At 40.5% G+C, this 16,928-nt stretch overlaps 1 protein-coding gene across 7 annotated transcripts in view; it reads right to left on the bottom strand.

The window, feature by feature from the left end:
• Nucleotides 1-2,593: 2,593 nt before the first annotated feature.
• The window catches only part of ATF7IP2 (activating transcription factor 7 interacting protein 2), a 57,376-nt gene continuing 43,041 nt past the window's right edge, over nt 2,594-16,928 (bottom strand). For all 7 annotated transcript variants that reach the window (XM_046668478.1, XM_046668484.1, XM_046668480.1 and 4 more), the window contains 5 exons: nt 16,056-16,129; nt 14,940-15,001; nt 14,439-14,508; nt 5,289-5,374; nt 2,594-4,124 (listed from right to left, as the gene is read on the bottom strand). In XM_046668478.1, coding sequence (XP_046524434.1) covers nt 3,711-4,124; nt 5,289-5,374; nt 14,439-14,508; nt 14,940-15,001; nt 16,056-16,129 — 706 coding nt within the window. In that variant the 3' untranslated portion in view covers nt 2,594-3,710. The remainder of the gene's footprint in view (nt 4,125-5,288; nt 5,375-14,438; nt 14,509-14,939; nt 15,002-16,055; nt 16,130-16,928) is intronic.

Here is a 16,928-nt window from a genome sequence, read left to right as displayed (position 1 = left end):
GGAGGAGGATCCTTTGAGGTGATTGACAGGGGCTTTGCATCTTCCTCATTGGTGGGTGGAGCCACCGCCCAGCCAATGGGAGCGTCTAGAGCACTAGAGGGCGCGCCTCCAGGCATCCTGCCTAAGGGCCCGGTGTCGTTGTTTTGAACAAATTGTGGTCCCCGGTGAAGAGAGACTGTATGAGCTTCCTAGGGCTGCTGGAACAAATTCTCACAAACTTGGTGGCCTGAAACAACAGAAATGTATTTTCTCACAGTTCTAGGGGCGGGAAGTCGGAATGTAGATGTTGGCAGGGCTGAGCTCCTTCCGAAGGCTCTGCGAGAGAATCCTTCCAGCCTTTTCCAGCTTCTGGTGGCTCTGGGTGTTCCTTGGCTTGTGGCTGCCTCACTCCAGTCTCTGCCTCTGTCTCCGTGTGGGGCACGTGTTCACCTATGGTGATTTTTTGAAAGGATTTCCTTCTATATCCACGGCCACCTGAGTGACATGCTCTCTCCTGCTGAGCCTCTTGCCCCAGTAAATTAGCAGTTACCCAGGAAACGTGGTATTTCTAACGCCCTTGTCCCCTAGCAAAGGTTTTATTTTGTTGTTTTCTACCATTTACTGATAAGGATTCGCTTTGACTTAGGCATTTTATTATCTCGTTAATTCCGTACAAGGGCCCTATCTATCAGCGTTCTTGGTCTCATGCAGCAGAACCAGTGAAATGAGAAAGAGGGGGACAGGGAGGGGAAGAGGAAGAGAGGAGGGAGGCGGCCCATTGCAAAATGTAGGCGTCAGCTGCCTTCCTTTTACACCCTGAGGGAAAGGAGGCTCAGAGGATGCGATGGGCTGCCGAGTCACAGCTGCTGAGTGCTGGAACTGGCTTTCAGACCCAAGGGCCCGGTTGAAGTCCATATTCTATGAGACCAACGTATGAGACGTGCTACTTTCTGGGACAGTCTGACAAGCTACGGCCCCACTCAAGTCCCCAGAGTGAGGATGCCCCGCCAGTCAGGGATTCCCCACAGTCTCAGGGAGGGAGCCAGCGGTGCTGTAGAACAAGGAATTTATTACAGGGGCAAGACTTGGCCCCACATGGGAGAGCTGGTGGGGAAAGCTATGCCAACTGTTCCCTCTGGGTCTGGTGTTGAGCCTGGAGTCACCAGAGGTCAGCCAGGTGGCGGTCAGGAAGAAAGGATGGATGTGGACAAGACCAAGCACAAACTGGAAGTGCATCCGTGTCACCACCTCCACCCCTGGAGCCATGGGAATCACGGACCTGTCGGGAAAGCACAGTGGCACGACCTGCACCTGCGCACCGAAGGAGGTGCTGGCAGAGGCTGCAGCAGCTTAGGTCCCTGAGCAGCAGACTGGAACAGGGAGCACAAGCCACCACGCTCTGTTGCCCTGGATCCACCTTCTGAAGGTAAAACATGACTATTTCGCTTTGTTTCTCAGTCTCAGGCAATGTCTTGTGACCAACGCTTACCTTAAACCATCCAGGTGACGCCCTGGGCAAGGTAGTTCCAGCTGAGCGACATGGACACGCTCCAAAGCCACCACACTCACCTTGTGTCGAGGGTGGCCGAGTACAGCTCTTGTTGACCAAAAATTTGCTTTCTTAGTTCACCTTGCGGCTTTGACCCCTGTCCTAGGATAAGCCAGTTGGATGTGTGTCTGGCGCCACAAGGCAGCAAGGTCGGAGGTGAATTCTTCCTGTTCCCTCTGTCCAGTCCCCACGAGGCATACAGCGGGAACCCACGACCAGGCCAGGTTCAAAAGGGCTGGGTCCCTTTGACTTGGGCAAGCCACCCAAACTCCCTGGGCCTGTTTCCCCATCTTTAAAATGGTCAGAAAATGTCTCAGATCATCATGTGGTAGAACAGGACTTGCATAAACTGCCTCAGGTTTGAAACCTTGTGGATTTATCGCAAGCTATCTTTTTTCCTGTTTTCCGAGCCTGAGTCTTTTCACTTCCTTGTGATTCCATGAGCCACCCTGTAGCCTTCTCTCGATAGATTCAATTGTAGCTCATCAGGCAGTTTGGCTCCGCAGCTTAAAGGAGGTGTAAGTTCCCACCAGAAGTACATGGAGCCTTTCAGGGGTGGGGTTGGGTGTTTGCTCTCTACAGTTGCACTGTCTGGCAGGACTGGATCTTTCTTGTCCTTAGGCTGGCTCTTTTCTGGTGTTGCTGATAGATGACACTTGAGAATCTTGCTGCTGCCCCTCCAAAAGGCAAGAAACATTAATGCCTTTTGAGCCATCACCTCTAAGAGGCCCAATAGCATCCCCCACCCCCCGCCTCCCATTACCCTGAAAGCTCTTAGGCACACAGATATTCCAGATTTGCTGGTTGGGGACATAGTCTCACTTGGGAGATGCGCACCAAAATCCTGTCTAGGGTGTCAAGTCTGGGCCCCGCTGAGTGAGAGGATGTCTAGTCTGCATCCACCCAAGGGCGCAGTCCTCTCCCGAGCGACGCCACCTGTGTGCTGCAGGGTGCCCCACTGCCTGAGCCCGAATGAGGCATGACAGAGGGCAGCTCCCTTGTCATCTTCAGTTCAGAACCTGGCACTTTCGTAACGCTTTAAAATGTAAAGAAACAGGAGACCAAAAAATAACAGCTTTATTTATGACTGAAGATGTAAAGGCAGTCACAAAATGCCAAGGAGAACCATTCCCTGTTCACTTCTTTAGAGGCTCTGCAGCCTTAACTTTCACTATGTACCAGGAAAGAGTGCCTCTCTTGAGCAGATTATCTTTTACGCTAACAGTTATTTTTCTGTTTTTCAATGTCTCAGTATTGGTTACCCAGTTTGTCCCACTGGGCCCTGACTTACACTTATCTAGTCTGTTCACTCGTTGAATTTCTTGGGCTCCTTGTGCTGGCCACAGCTTCCCCTCGGTGCTCCCTCAGATGGAGGTATGCACAGGACACATCTCCTGGGGCCCCTCATTGCTTATAGTCTCTCTCCGAGTGATGATGGCAGCCAGGAAATGAGCAAAGGGTCGCATTAGGGAATCAGCAAATTAAAGCCTTAAATCTAAGGCACACAACTCCATTTTCCTCCACTGAATAAATAATGCTTTCCTAAGTGATACCATATGTTTTGCATGTACAGCACACAATGTTCAACTAATTTTATTATACACATATACCTATACAAACAGATTTAGGGAAAACCTCCAGGCTGTTTTCCCCAAATGATTGACACAGTCAAAAAGCGGGGGTGCGGGCACAAATTAGTAGCCCTTAGACTTTGAACAGAATGAGAAGACATGGGCTTTCACAAAATCTGGGTGGAGATGCATCCCAGGGATGACCTGGCCTCAGCGAACCGCTGACTTCTCCTGTATCTATACTGACCACAGGCAGGTCACTGAAAGCTGACTGTCAACACAGGAACGGTGGCTGCCTGTACTCTGGTCTGCTGTGCAGCTTCACAGTCAACAAAGTTGCTGCTCACACAGCTTAGCGACAGGGGTCCATGGTAGTGCATAGTAGATGTTTCAGAATATATCCATTCGAAGTACTTATTGAATGCAAATCAGAAATTCATAAACTAGAGGCCGCTTACAACACAGGGAAGAGGACTGTCCCTGTACAAAGGGCTCACACTCTGTACTGGCCCTGCAAGATGGCAGCAGTGTTAGAGGAGCACTGCCCACAACTCCAATATGGAAAACAAAACAAAATCTAGCACAATATGTAATTACTGAAGGCTCTTCCTTTAGATGAGATTTTCAGAAAACCCAAGGATAGATTTTATATCACAAAATGGTCCATATCGCCCAAAAATGTCTTTTGATTGGACGGTAAAATAGTATTTGTTGTAAGTTAAAAATTGAGATAGAGTACAGGCCATTGGGAGTGGTAACGCTTTAATTTCTCCAATTTTCTTCCAAATCAACTTATTGCTAGGGTTCTCATGGCACAGGAAGAGGTGGTAGCTTTCCACAGGAGCACACTTGGGATTGATTTTGGTGATGTTCCAAGTCAGGGCGATGCCCCTGGGTCTCAGCACCCGCTTCACTTTGAGCTCAGGCTTCTGAGGAGGAAGCGTGTCCCGGATTTTGTCTACCAGTTCAGGCAGCAGTGGTGGTGGTTCTGGGAGAGGGGGAAGGTGCTCAAAGGACTCAAGAACCTGAAAACACATTTATAAAAAGTTTAGTGAGTTGGATCGGTGGGTTCTTGATTATTTTAAAGTGGTCAACTGCATTTCTACAATACATAGTTCCCATTCCTCAATCCATTTCTCAAAATTATAAGAACAATAGGATGCTTCAAGAACAGGTGAGGCTGGGCCAGCTCGGTGGCATGGTGGTGAAGTTTGCACTCTGCTTTGGTGGCTCGGGGTTCATGGGTTCCGATCCTGGGTGTGGACCTAGCACTGCTCATCAAGTCACGCTGTGGCAGTGTCCCACATACAAAGTAGAGGAGGATTGGCACAGATGTTAGCTCAGCAACAATCTTCCTCAAGCAAAAAGAGGAAGATTGGCAACAGATGTTAGCTCAGGGTTGCTCTACCTCAAGCGCAAAGAGGAAGCTTGGCAACGGATGTTAGCTCAGGGTGAATCTTCCTCACCAAAAAAAGAACATGTGAGGCTAGATCCGGTCTTTTCAAGCATGAGCTTCTTCTGGAGTTAAGATTTCTGTACTCTGGAATCTCACTATTCCAGAGTGGGTTAGGTCTCAGACATTCTGGATAAATATTCCATCTCATTTCCAAACTGCATTCTTAAACACTTGCCAATTGACACGAAAAGTGTGAGTGTATGAGGACATCCATTTCCCTCCACCTTCATCAACACGGTTATTACTCTTAGAACAAAAATTTCTTCCAATTTGATGGGTTAAAAAATGCATTTTAGGGGCTGGCCCCGTGGCCGAGTGGTTAAGTTCGCGCGCTCTGCTGCAGGCGGCCCAGTGTTTCGTTGGTTCGAATCCTGGGCGCGGACATGGCACTGCTCGTCAGACCACGCTGAGGCAGCGTCCCACATGCCACAACTAGAAGAACCCACAACGAAGAATACACAACTATGTACCAGGGGGCTTTGGGGAGAAAAAGGAAAAAATAAAATCTTTAAAAAAAAAAAAAAAAAAATGCATTTTAATTTCTGTAGTTTCTGGAAAATTCAATTAAATTATTTTAATTGTGTAAATAAGTAGACTCACAATAGCACATTCAAAAGGGCACATTAAAGTGCTTTGTAAGCTGAATCGTGACCGAAATGTTTCTTCATGGGTAAATGGGGACTTCCGCTCAATTTGGAATGACTGCTCCTTACGGAGCATTTCCTATCAGTACCTGGGCTGCATTTTGTGCCACGGGGCTTCTCTCCTCTGAGATTGAAACAGCTTTCATAGGTGACTCCAGGGTGGATACTGGGCTCACTGTGAACAACACAAGGTTTAAGAAGTAAAATTCACCTACAATAATCAATCCTATAGCCTTGAAGCAAAGAAGGGTTTATGTCTCGGGTGGTAATTAAATGTGAACTAACATTACGAAAACTGTGAAATAAGAAGATAAACTTTTGATAAAAGTTTAAGATCTAAAGGTATTAAATATAGAGAATTTTCCTTTAATGTGACAAAAATTCCCCTCTTAAGGTAAATACTTAAGTCATTATGCAACTGGAAAGTAGGAAAAATTACACATGGAAGAGGGATCCCCGCTCAGTGGTCTCAGAGGGAGATTCTGCTCTGTTAGGTCAACAGGAATGTAAACAGAGAGCCGTTTACAAGAATGGTTTGAAAACATCTGGGAGACTTCAGCTGGGGATGGTAAGAAAGGGGGCTTCAGGTTGTAAAGTAGTAGGGGTGGGTAGCTAAAATTTCAGGAGTTTGTACACACCTAGTAAGTAGTAGAAACCATTTCAGATCCATTGTGTGTGCAGTGATGTAACTGTTTAACACAGTTTGTGAATCTCCCCAAATGAAATTTCTTTTACTTATATATTTCTTTTGACTGACAAGGATAATCAAGATTTTGCATTGTGTTTCAAAGTTAATTTATTAATAACTTTATGTACTGGGGTTAAAAAACTTTTTAAGAAGACATAATGACTTTATGGTTTGAACTGTAAGAGAGTCTGTAATCTTCAAGTTAATCATCACACAAGAGCTGATACAAATAACCCCCTTTAAATTTTCAAGTGAACAATTTCACACACTCACAAAAATCTAATGAATATAACTTCCCTTAATGAACATTCCTTCTTTCAAGGTACTAAGTCAAGAGGCCCCTGGCAAATTAAAAGGGACTAAGACAAGAACTCAATTTTATGATGATAAGAAGAGACAAAACAGGACTTTTATCCCAAACCAGTTAATGTTTACATCCTTCGTGTCATCAATGCCAGTGTCTTGTAAATACTCTCCAGCTTTTATCCTTCATCTATATAAAAATGAATGATTACTTCAGTGCTCTGTAGTCTCAAAGCACTAGTAGCCGGTACCTCATTATTTTAACGGTTCTCATTAAATCGCTAGGTGAGAACTGTGGCCATTGGTTTCAACTTAACCCTTTGGTTTTTGACCTTCCAGATCCTTTGCTGCATGTATATCACATGTGGACACACATATTCACCCATGTAAGTATTTATATTATAAAAATGATTCTTAAAGTTTGGATTTTTTGGGTCCAGCCCCGTGGCCAAGTGGTTAAGTTCACGTGCTCCACTTCAGCGGCCCAGGGTTCCGCTGGTTTTGGATCCTGGGCGCAGACCTAGCACTGCTAATCAGGCCATACTGAGGTGGCACCCCACATGCCACAACTAGAAGGAACCACAACTAAAATATACAACTATGTACTGGGGGGCTTTGGGAAGAAGGAAACATTTAAAAAAATTTTTTAAATAAGTTTGGATTTTTAAAAGAATTATTCAGATATAATTTACATGCAATAGAATGTACCCATTTAAAATATGCAATTCTTTTGAGTTTTGACAAATGTACACTTGTGAAACCATCACCAAAATCAAGACACTGTTTTTATTGCCCCAAAAGTTCTTTAGTACCCTTCTCAGTCAATCCCTCTCTCACCTTTGGCTCCATGAAATCATAGGTCTGGTGTCACTAAACATTAGATTTGCCTTTTCTAGAATTTCATATGAATCAAATCACATAGTAGGTAGAATTCTTTTGCCCAGGTAAATGTTTCTGAGATTCATCCGTGTTGTTGCGTAAAATAACATTTTGTTCATTTTTACTGTTAAGTCCTATTTAGCTCTAGAGAGATGCCACAACCTACTTATCCATTCATCTGTTTATGGATATTTGGGGGGTTTCTTTCTTTTTTTTTTTTTTTAAAGATTGGCACCTGAGCTAACATCTGTTGCCAATCTTCTTTTTTTTCTTCTTCTTCTCCCCAAAGCTCCCCAGTACATAGTTGTATATTCTAGTTGTAGGTCCTTCTGATTGTGCTATGTGGGATGCCACCTCAGCATGGCTTGATGAGCGGTGCCATGTCCACACCCAGGATCTGAATGGTGAAACCCTGGGCTACCGAAGCAGAGCATGAGAACTCAACCACTTGGCCACAGGGCTGGCCCCTGGGCTGTTTCTAGTTTGGGACTACTAAGAATAAACTTGCTATGACCATTTGTGTAGAAGTCTTTGTGCAGATGTAAGTTCTTGTTTCTCTTGGTAAATACATAAGAGTGGAATAATAGTATCATATGGTTAGACTATACTTGATATTTTGAGAAACTGCCACACCACTTCCAAAGTGGTTTTTCCATTTTCCATTCCTACCAGCAAAGTATGAGAATTCTAGGTTGCTCCATATCCTTGCCAATACTTTGTATATTTTCAGTTGTTTTCATTTGAGGCATTCTAGTGGATATGTTGTGGTATCTCACCATGGTCTTAATTTCCCTAATGAATAATGATGTTGAAGATGTCTTCTTGAGCTTATTTGCCATCCCCCATCTTCTCTACTCAAGGTCATCTACTTGCCTTGGGTTTAACTTGTCTTTTTTTCATAGCATCTTAAGGTAGAAGCTTAGACTGTTCATTTTAGACTTCCCATTTTTTCCAATATAAACATTTAATGCTAGTGATTTCCCTCTAAGCACTGCTTTAGTTGTGTCCCTCAAATTTTGATATGCTGTTTTCATCTTCATTCAGTTCAAAATATTTTTAAATTTCCCTTTCGAATTCTTCTTTGACTCATGGGTTATTTAGAAATGTGTTTAGTTTCCAAATATCTATAGTTTTCCAGCTATCTTTCTCTTATTCATTACTAATTTAATTACGTTGAGTCAGAGAACATACTCTGAATGATTACAGTGCTGTTAAATGTACTGAGACTAGTTTAATGGTCCAGAACCTGCTCTATCTTACTGTACGTTTCATATGCACTTAAAAAGAATGAGTACTCTGCTGTGGTTGAGTGTTTTATAAATGTCAATTAGGTTGAGTTGGTTGATAGTGTTGTTCAAGCTTCTCTAACTTTACTGACTTTCTGTCTATATATTGTATCAATTACTGAGAAGGGAGCATTGGAACCTCCAGTTATAATTGTTTACTTTTCTATTTATCATTTCAGTCCTATCAGTTTTTGCACCAGGAATTTTGAAGTTCTACCATTAAGTGCATATACATGTAGGTTTACTATGTCTTCCTGATGAAAAGACTACTTTATCATTATGAAACCGCCTTCTTTATCCCTGGTAACATTCCTCGTTCTGAAGTCTATTTGATAATAATACAGTCATTCCAGCTTCCTTATGATTAGTGTTTATATGTTTTTGTGTTATCTCCTTCCATCCTCTTAATATGAACCTAGCCACAGATTTATACTGAAACTGCGCCATACAGTTATCATGGCGTTGGTCTTTGTCATCCAGTCCAACAATGCCTGCTTTTTAAAGGAGTGTTTAGACCATTTACACTTATTCTAATTATCAATATGGTCGGATTTAAATGTACCATCTTGCCTTTTGTTCTCTATTAGTCTTATTTTTTCTTTTCTTTTTTGTGGCATCTCAACTGAGTGTTTTAGAAATCCCATTTTATCTCCACTATTGGTTTATTAGCTATACTTCCACTTAAAAAAAAAACTACTGCTCTAGGCATTACCATATGAACCTTTAATAACTTACTATAGTCTATCTTCAAATAACATTATACTAATATAATGTAAGACCCTTACAGCAGCATACTTCCATTCCTCAGATCATCTTTTGCACTACTGTCATACATTAACGTAGTACAAAAATCCACAATGTGGTGTGGTATCCCTTTGTGTAGATCCACTTTCCATCTGATATCATTCCCTTTTGCTTGAAGAACTTCCTTTACTTCTTTTTCTTTTTCTTTTTTTTGTGAGGCAGATTGGCCCTGAGCTAACATCTGTTGCCAATCGTCCTCTTTTTGCTTGAGGAAGACTGTCGCTGAGCTAACCTGTGGCAATCTCCCTCTAGTTGATGTGGGATGCCACCAGAGCATGGCTTGACAAGCAGTGCTAGGTCTGCACCTGAGATCTGAACCCGCGAACCCTGCCGAAGGAGAGCACACAAACTTAAACACTATGCCACCGGGCCGGCCCCAGAACTTCATTTTTTTTTTTTTTTTGAGGAAGATTAGTCCTCAGCTAACTACTGCCAGTCCTCCTCTTTTTGCTGGGGAAGCCTGGCTCTGAGCTAACATCCGTGCCCATCTTCCTCTAGTTTATACGTGGGACGCCTACCACAGCATGGCTGCCAAGCGGTGCCATGTCCGCACCCGGGATCCGAACCAGCGAACCCCGGGCCGCCGAGAAGCGGAACGTGCGAACTTAACCGCTGCACCACTGGGCCGGCCCCAGAACTTCCTTTATTTTTGATAGTGAAGGTCTGCTGGCAACAAATTGTGTTTCTCTGAAAAAGTCTTAGTTTTGCTTTCATTTTTGAAAGATATATTTCCTAGATATAGAATTCTAGGTTGACAGTTATTTTCTGTGAGCTTTTTAATGATGTCATTTGATTGTCTTTTGGTTTGCATAGATCCAATTGAGAAAAGTGGATTCTTCGTTCTTCTGTACATATCTTGTTTTTCTCCTTATTGCTTTTCAGGACTTGATTATGATACGTTGTGATATGGTTTTCCCTATATTTATCCTGCTTGGAGTTCACTGAAGTTCTTGATTATGTGGGTTTGTACTTTTCATTAAATTGGAAGGCTTCTCACCATACATGTGTGTTACACCACTTTGATATTGTCTCACAGTTCACTAAAGGTCTAACTTCTTTCTCTCTAGTCTTTTCTTAGTCTTTCTTTAATTTGGATAGTTTCTTTCCAAACTATTTGGGTCAGGTGCTACTTCTTCCAGTATACCAATGTGTTTTCCTTCTTTGGTGTCTAATATGCTGTTTATTCCATCCACTGAACTTCAAGTATTTTCTTTTTTTACATTTGGTTCTATTTTACATCTTTTATTTCTCTTCTTTTGTTCCTGTTTTCTTCTAAATCTTCAAGCATATTTCCATCAGCTCTTTTAAAGTCCTTGTCTGTTAATTCTGTCATCTCTAAGTTTGTTTCTATTGACTGATTTTTCTCCTGGTCATGGATCCCATTTCTCTTCTTATTTCCAGTGATTTTTTTTAATCAGATGATGGATATTATGAATTTTGCATGGTTGTGTGTTGAATTCTGTTGTTTTCTTTTAACAGACAGTGGGCTCTGTGTGATAACCCACTGAATTACTTGATCCTTTCAAAGCTTGTGTTTTAGGTTTTATTAGGGCAAGGCTGGAGCTGCCTTTGCTGTAAGATGAGTTCACATCCAGCTTAAGAATCTGCCACTACAGCTGGTCAGAACTGAAACATTCCCCACCTCGGTTTGAGTTTTGGAAATTGTTCAGCATAAAGGTCCTTGGGTCATTCTTTGCCCAAATTCGTGGAGTTTCATTCCATGTATATGTGGCTTAATATTATGGCAAAGACTCAAGAGGACTCCTATGCTAACATCTTGGAACTCTTTCTCTGAGTGGCTTCCTCATTCTGATAGTACTCTTCCCTTCATTCCAGTTGCCTCAGTCTCTGAATGCAAATTTGTGTCTCCTCACCTCAGCAAGACAACCATTCTCTACTGGGGATCTCCTTCACTGCACCATAGTCTAGGAAGAAAGCTGGGGCAATCAATAGGGCTCATCTCATTCATTTCCCTTCTCTCTGGGTCTGCAGTCCTGTATTGTAATATCTGAAAAGTTTTTTCTTGGATCTTATTTCTTCTATCTTGTTTAGTTGTCTAGTTGTTCACTGCAGAAAAGTTAAGTCTGGTCCCATTTATTCCGTGATGACTCTACTTTTACATAGATACTTTCATAACGTTTTTCTCTTGTTATGTTATTAACCTGTTTACATCAATACATGGACTACTTCTCCAACATTATTTTTAATGGCTGAATATTACTACACCATATAAACCAAATTTGTGCAGGTAACCCATTATTTCTAGAAATTTAAGGTTTTCTTTCAAAGTTTTGTTTTTCACAAATAGCGTTGCAATGAACATTTGCATACTGCCCTATACACTGCAGGTTTCTGAGGTAACTATTGAAAGAATTTTTGGGAGCTGATCCTGTGGCCGGGTGGTTAAGTTCGCGTGCTCTGCTTCGGCGGCCCAGGGTTTTGCCAGTTTGGATCCTGGGCGTAGACCTAGCACTGCTCATCAGGCCATGCTGAGGCGGCGTCCCACGTGCCACAACTAGAAGGACCCACAACTAAAATGTACAACTATGTACTGGGGGGCTTTGGGAAGAAGAAGTAAAAAAAAAAAAAAGAATTTTTAGGTCAAAAGTCTTGCATATTTGTAAAGTTTTTGATGTTGACAAAATGTTGTCCAGAAAGATTAATTTACACTCCCATTCACAGTATATAAACTTACATTTCCTCTAAAACTCGTTAGTGGAAAATCTGCTGCATTAACACAACTTTTTTGGGAATGTATACTATGTGCCAAGCACTATGCTAAAAGAATAGAAATATACAGATTAATACAGACGGCAATGCTGCTGAAAAGAATTTCAAGACTTTTTAGGGAGACAGATGTTTAAAGAAACAATTACAGAACAATGTGATAAAGCTATAATATAGGTAGGCACAAAATACCAAGGGGAGGGGGGTAAGGAATGCCAATTTCTGCCTGGAAGGAACAGTTCAGCAGAAGTGTCTAAACTGAATATTAAAGGACGAAAAGTAGGGTCACCAGACAAGCCTGGGGAGGTGCAGAGGAGAGAGCCTGCCTGGCCAAGGGAACCACATATAGAGAGATGGTAAGGAGAGAAGCAGCACCACCTGCTGATAAGCTCTTAAACTGCAGGTACAGAATTTTCAGAAGATAAAGCTAGAAAAGTTTCCAGGGTTTACGTCACTAAAGATTCTCTATGTCTTCCTAAGGAGTTTCCATTTTATCCTAAAGACAAAAATATAATCAGATCTGTATATATGAAATAATATTTTAGTGGCAATTTGGAAGATTCATTAGAAGCAGTAAATTAGGGCAGAAAAGAGAGTTACTAAGTTATGGCAATAGACCAGGCTAAAGGAGATGGAATTCTGCAATAGGGAAATATGTGGACCAGATCTGTTAGTGAGACTGAGTCTCCATACCAGCGTGCAGGACTCCAGGCTTTGAACTTTTTCTGACCCCGTCTTATTCTCATCCATGTGCTTTCTAGAAATGCTTAGAGTTGCAAGTAGGCAAGCTAATCAGTAAACAGTAGAAAGAATAAGTTGTTAGAAAATTTATGTCCCCTGCTGGTAACTGTTCCTTCTGTCTCAGATAAGGAAGCAACTGATCTTTTCTTAGATTCTTCAGGAATGTCATATTCGTCATCCATCAGCAGACCCGAAATTCTTTGTCGATGGAGAGGTGCCCAAGAGTCTGTGGTCATCCATCACCTGACGTTCCTGAGCCCCCTCCCCAGTCCCCATTTGCCTTATATAGGTCGTTTCCAAATCAGTCCCCTTTAACATGGTTTTTTGGGATGATAGTCCACCATCTTCCAGTCAGTTAGCTCATCGCTTACTAAAGTTCTTTCTCTACCACCGCCTTGCCTCTTGACTAACCGGCTTTTATCTTGCAGTGAACAGCTCGAGCCCTTGCTCAGTAACATTAGCTTTTCAGACAGAACTCATGGGCTTGAAAACTGACTAGATAGTGGAATGAGGCAAATTTAAGAGTTGAAAGTAACTCTTCCACTTGTGGCTTGGTAAATTAGGGGAGCTGGTGATACCATTTATCAAGCCTGTGAACACGGGAAACAGCCCAAGTTTGACTAATTATACTTGTTCAGAATTGGACATTCTACAAGATGGACTCATGCTACCATGAGTTAGCACCATGAGTTAGCGTAATCTACCTTTCCAAGTGCTGCATTGCAAACTAAAGGCCCCAAGTGAGACGTATGACATTTTGCTAAGCACTGAATGCATGTGTATTCTTACTTCTTAATTTACTGTATCTAAAATCCTGTATCATGTAGTTTAGAAACAATTTAGTAATCTTACTCATTAAAAAGTAACTTTGATTACTTAATTATGGACTTCATTTTTCAATTTATATTTCTAATCATCTTCATGAAACTGGAAACTGATGGGTTTTAAAATTCTATCGTGAGGTACCTGGAGATTCCAATGTTCCAACTTTTGCTTGGATCCAGTTAAAAGGAGAGAAGGAACTGGACTATATATTTCCTATACTAATCTCCATTTTAAAAAATATTACATTTTTTTAACTAATGGTAAGAAGTGGAGTTCAAATGTTTTATCAAAAGAGTACTATAGACATTCAAATGCAGCTATTAGGAGATGAAACATTGTACCTGATTAGCAGCCCCAGAGAACTGTGTTTTACTTCTTTTTGTTTGTCTGAGAAAGAGAGCACTGCTGTCACTCTCCTTCCAAATTTTCACGTTATGGCCTAGCACCCTCTCACAGCCACTACTGTTAGGGTTAAGGAAAAAAGGTGCGTGCTACAGCTAGAAAAGAGATTCATAATAGCCCCAAATGACTGAGATGCCTTCAGTGAACAGACAAACTATCATACATCCATACCATGGAATACTACTCAGCAATAAAAAGGAATACTACTGGTACACACAACTTGGATGACCCTCAGGAGGAATTACACTAAGTGAAAGAAGCCAATCTCAGAAGGAGACATATTGTATCATCACATTTATGTAACATCCATGAAATAACATAATTCTAGTGGTGAGGAACAGATTAGTAGTTGCCAGGGATTGGGGGCAGGAAGGACGTTAAAAGGGTTAGCATGAGGGAGCCTCGTAGTGACAGAACAGTTGTGTAATTTGATTGTGGTGGCAGTTGCACAAATCTACACATGTGACAAAGTGCACAGAGCTAAACGCACACACTAATACACTAAAACAAACTTCACAAACGGGTCAAATGCACTGAGTTGTTAACCTTCCCTCTTTCTTAAAAAACAAAGACAAATCCTTTACCTGCAGTGCTGTCTGATGGGCCTTCTTTCGTCAGATCAATCACAGAATCCAGTTTGTTCTTCTCTACAGCCTGAAAAGTTGTCAAAAAAAAAAGATTTTGCCTCAGTGCAGAAAATGTTTTTTTAAAAATTAAACACATATCATTTTAAATTACCAGATTGAACACTCCATAAGTCTTTACAGTTTAATTTAACTCTACTCTGAAAGAGAAGCTTATGAAATGCTATATGGTTTCTGAGAATATGACTAAGCAGAGTCTAAATGAGCTACTCTGGTAAATAAGCACGGCTGTGAAATATGTTTATCATTAGCTGTTTGCTTTTCAATGTTTAAGCTGGACTGGAACCTGGTTACGCTGACTAGTCAGACATTAACTTCTCAGAGAGTGAATCTCCCAAAGAATGAATGACAAAGTGAAGTCATCCAACATGCAGCAACACTAAGTTCCTAGAACTAACATATTCAAGTAAGTAACATTCAGAGACAGTATTTATTACCTACCATAACTTCAGTTTCAGCATCAGGTGAATGGTTAGAATTTCCTGATGTAATTTTTCCAGTATCTGAAAGAAAATTATTCAAATATGAACATTTGACAAGTTTATTAAACTATTAAATATTTATGGACTTTGTTAATATATGAATGCTGAAACAATAATAATGGGGATACTTATTAACTGTTTATTATATAATCGGAAAAAGTAACTTAATTGACCTTACCTATTCCAAAAACTGAGGAACCAGTGCAAAAATAACCAAAATCTAATTTTGGTTTGAGAGATTCTGTCCTTCTGTAACTTTACAACTATATTAGTAACCCCTTTTTGAAACTCTATCTGTAAATTAATAGAGCAGTTGAGGAAATAAACTTGGAAATGTACACATATTTTATACACAGTAGCTTGAGACCAAACTACCTGAGATGACTGAGGAGCATTCATCCTAGAACCAGTAGAAAGCCTCAGATAAATATAACTATTTGATTCACAATCTTAATAGCCCAAACCATGGGGACAATTAAGTAGCTATATAAGCAGAGGCAAAACTTTCCGAAATTAAGATGCAAATATTCTAATTCAGGAAAAAATGAAAAGAAAATGAGGAATTTTGAATGAGAAATTATGGACCAACAAGGTAGCTGTTTTAATAGCAAATTTATTGGAAATCTGAGGTTAAAAATTATTACAGAAATATCCTAAGACTGAAACTCTAAAGGGCAACAAGGTACTATCTTAAGCAAATTATAAGATAACTTAATAGATAAAACGAAAAGACAAACAAAAAACCCCAACGCTACCACCAACACAGGCCAGAGCAAACAAGTAAAAATAATGCATATGAAAGGTACGTAGTTTTATAGCTTACAAAGCCATTAAATAAGTAAAGAAACAAAAAGCCATAAATTGATAAACAAAGGTTAAAAAGAAACCTTCAATTATATTAAGGCATCATTTATTTATCCTGGTAATATTAATCACAGATATAAATTAAAACATTTTTGACAGCAGAATCAAAACTTCATTTTATTAAAAGATAATATTCAATTCTCTATTTTAAACAAATAGCGATTTGAAGCTTTTTGATTTGATAGATCATATTTTAATCAACTTAAGATACCTGTTGGATTTGATGTAATTGGAGGTGTCAAATTAGGGCTTTCCACAGAAATCAACATAACATCATCATTGTTACTAAAATGATAAAAAAAATTAAGAACAAAATAAACTAAACGTGCATTAAGCTTAAACAAGAAATCAATGGTTAGAATTCTTCTAACTTAACATTATATAACTGACATGTTTTAATTTAACAATTGTGGGAGGTGGAATGGAGATGATAAAACCAAATACCCAAGAAACCCGGGTATTAGTAATTAATTATATGACCAAAAGTTCATGGATATCCAATAATAATGGACCCTTAAAACTTAGTAGAGATGTATTTACAATGAACCCAAATATACAATCTATAAGTATACAATATAGATAAATACACAAAATATACAAAAGTCACTCTAGCACACATACTTGCCTTCATAACTGAAAGAAATCCATTAAGACACTTTGACTCTTACAGAATCAGGACTATAACAAATAAAGCTATTGAAAAATCGTTTCTGCCACTATCTACATTATATCACTATAGTAGCAACATTTACCTAACACTTACTAAACTGAAGCAATGATGGTATGTGATGCTGATTATGGTTACAGAATATCCTGAGTCAGAAGATTGTCTTCTATTCCCATTTGACTCTGACTCTCCTTTTATGAGTATGACATTTAATCAAAATTTTTGTTAAGAAAATCTTGACACTGGAGCCAGCCCCATGGCCTAGTGGTTAAGTTCAGTGTGCTCCGCTTTGGTGGCCTGGGTTTGTGGTCCGGATCCCAGGCGTGGACCTACACTACTCATCAGCCATGTTTTGGCAGTGACCCACATATAAAATAGAGGAAGATTGGCATAGATGTTAGCTCAGGGCTAATCTTC

The sequence above is a fragment of the Equus quagga genome, chromosome 7 (genome assembly GCF_021613505.1).
Source record: "Equus quagga isolate Etosha38 chromosome 7, UCLA_HA_Equagga_1.0, whole genome shotgun sequence".
NCBI classification, from domain to species: domain Eukaryota; kingdom Metazoa; phylum Chordata; class Mammalia; order Perissodactyla; family Equidae; genus Equus; species Equus quagga.
The sequence above is the reverse complement of the archived record's forward strand: the minus strand, read 5'-3'. Positions and strand labels throughout refer to the sequence as shown.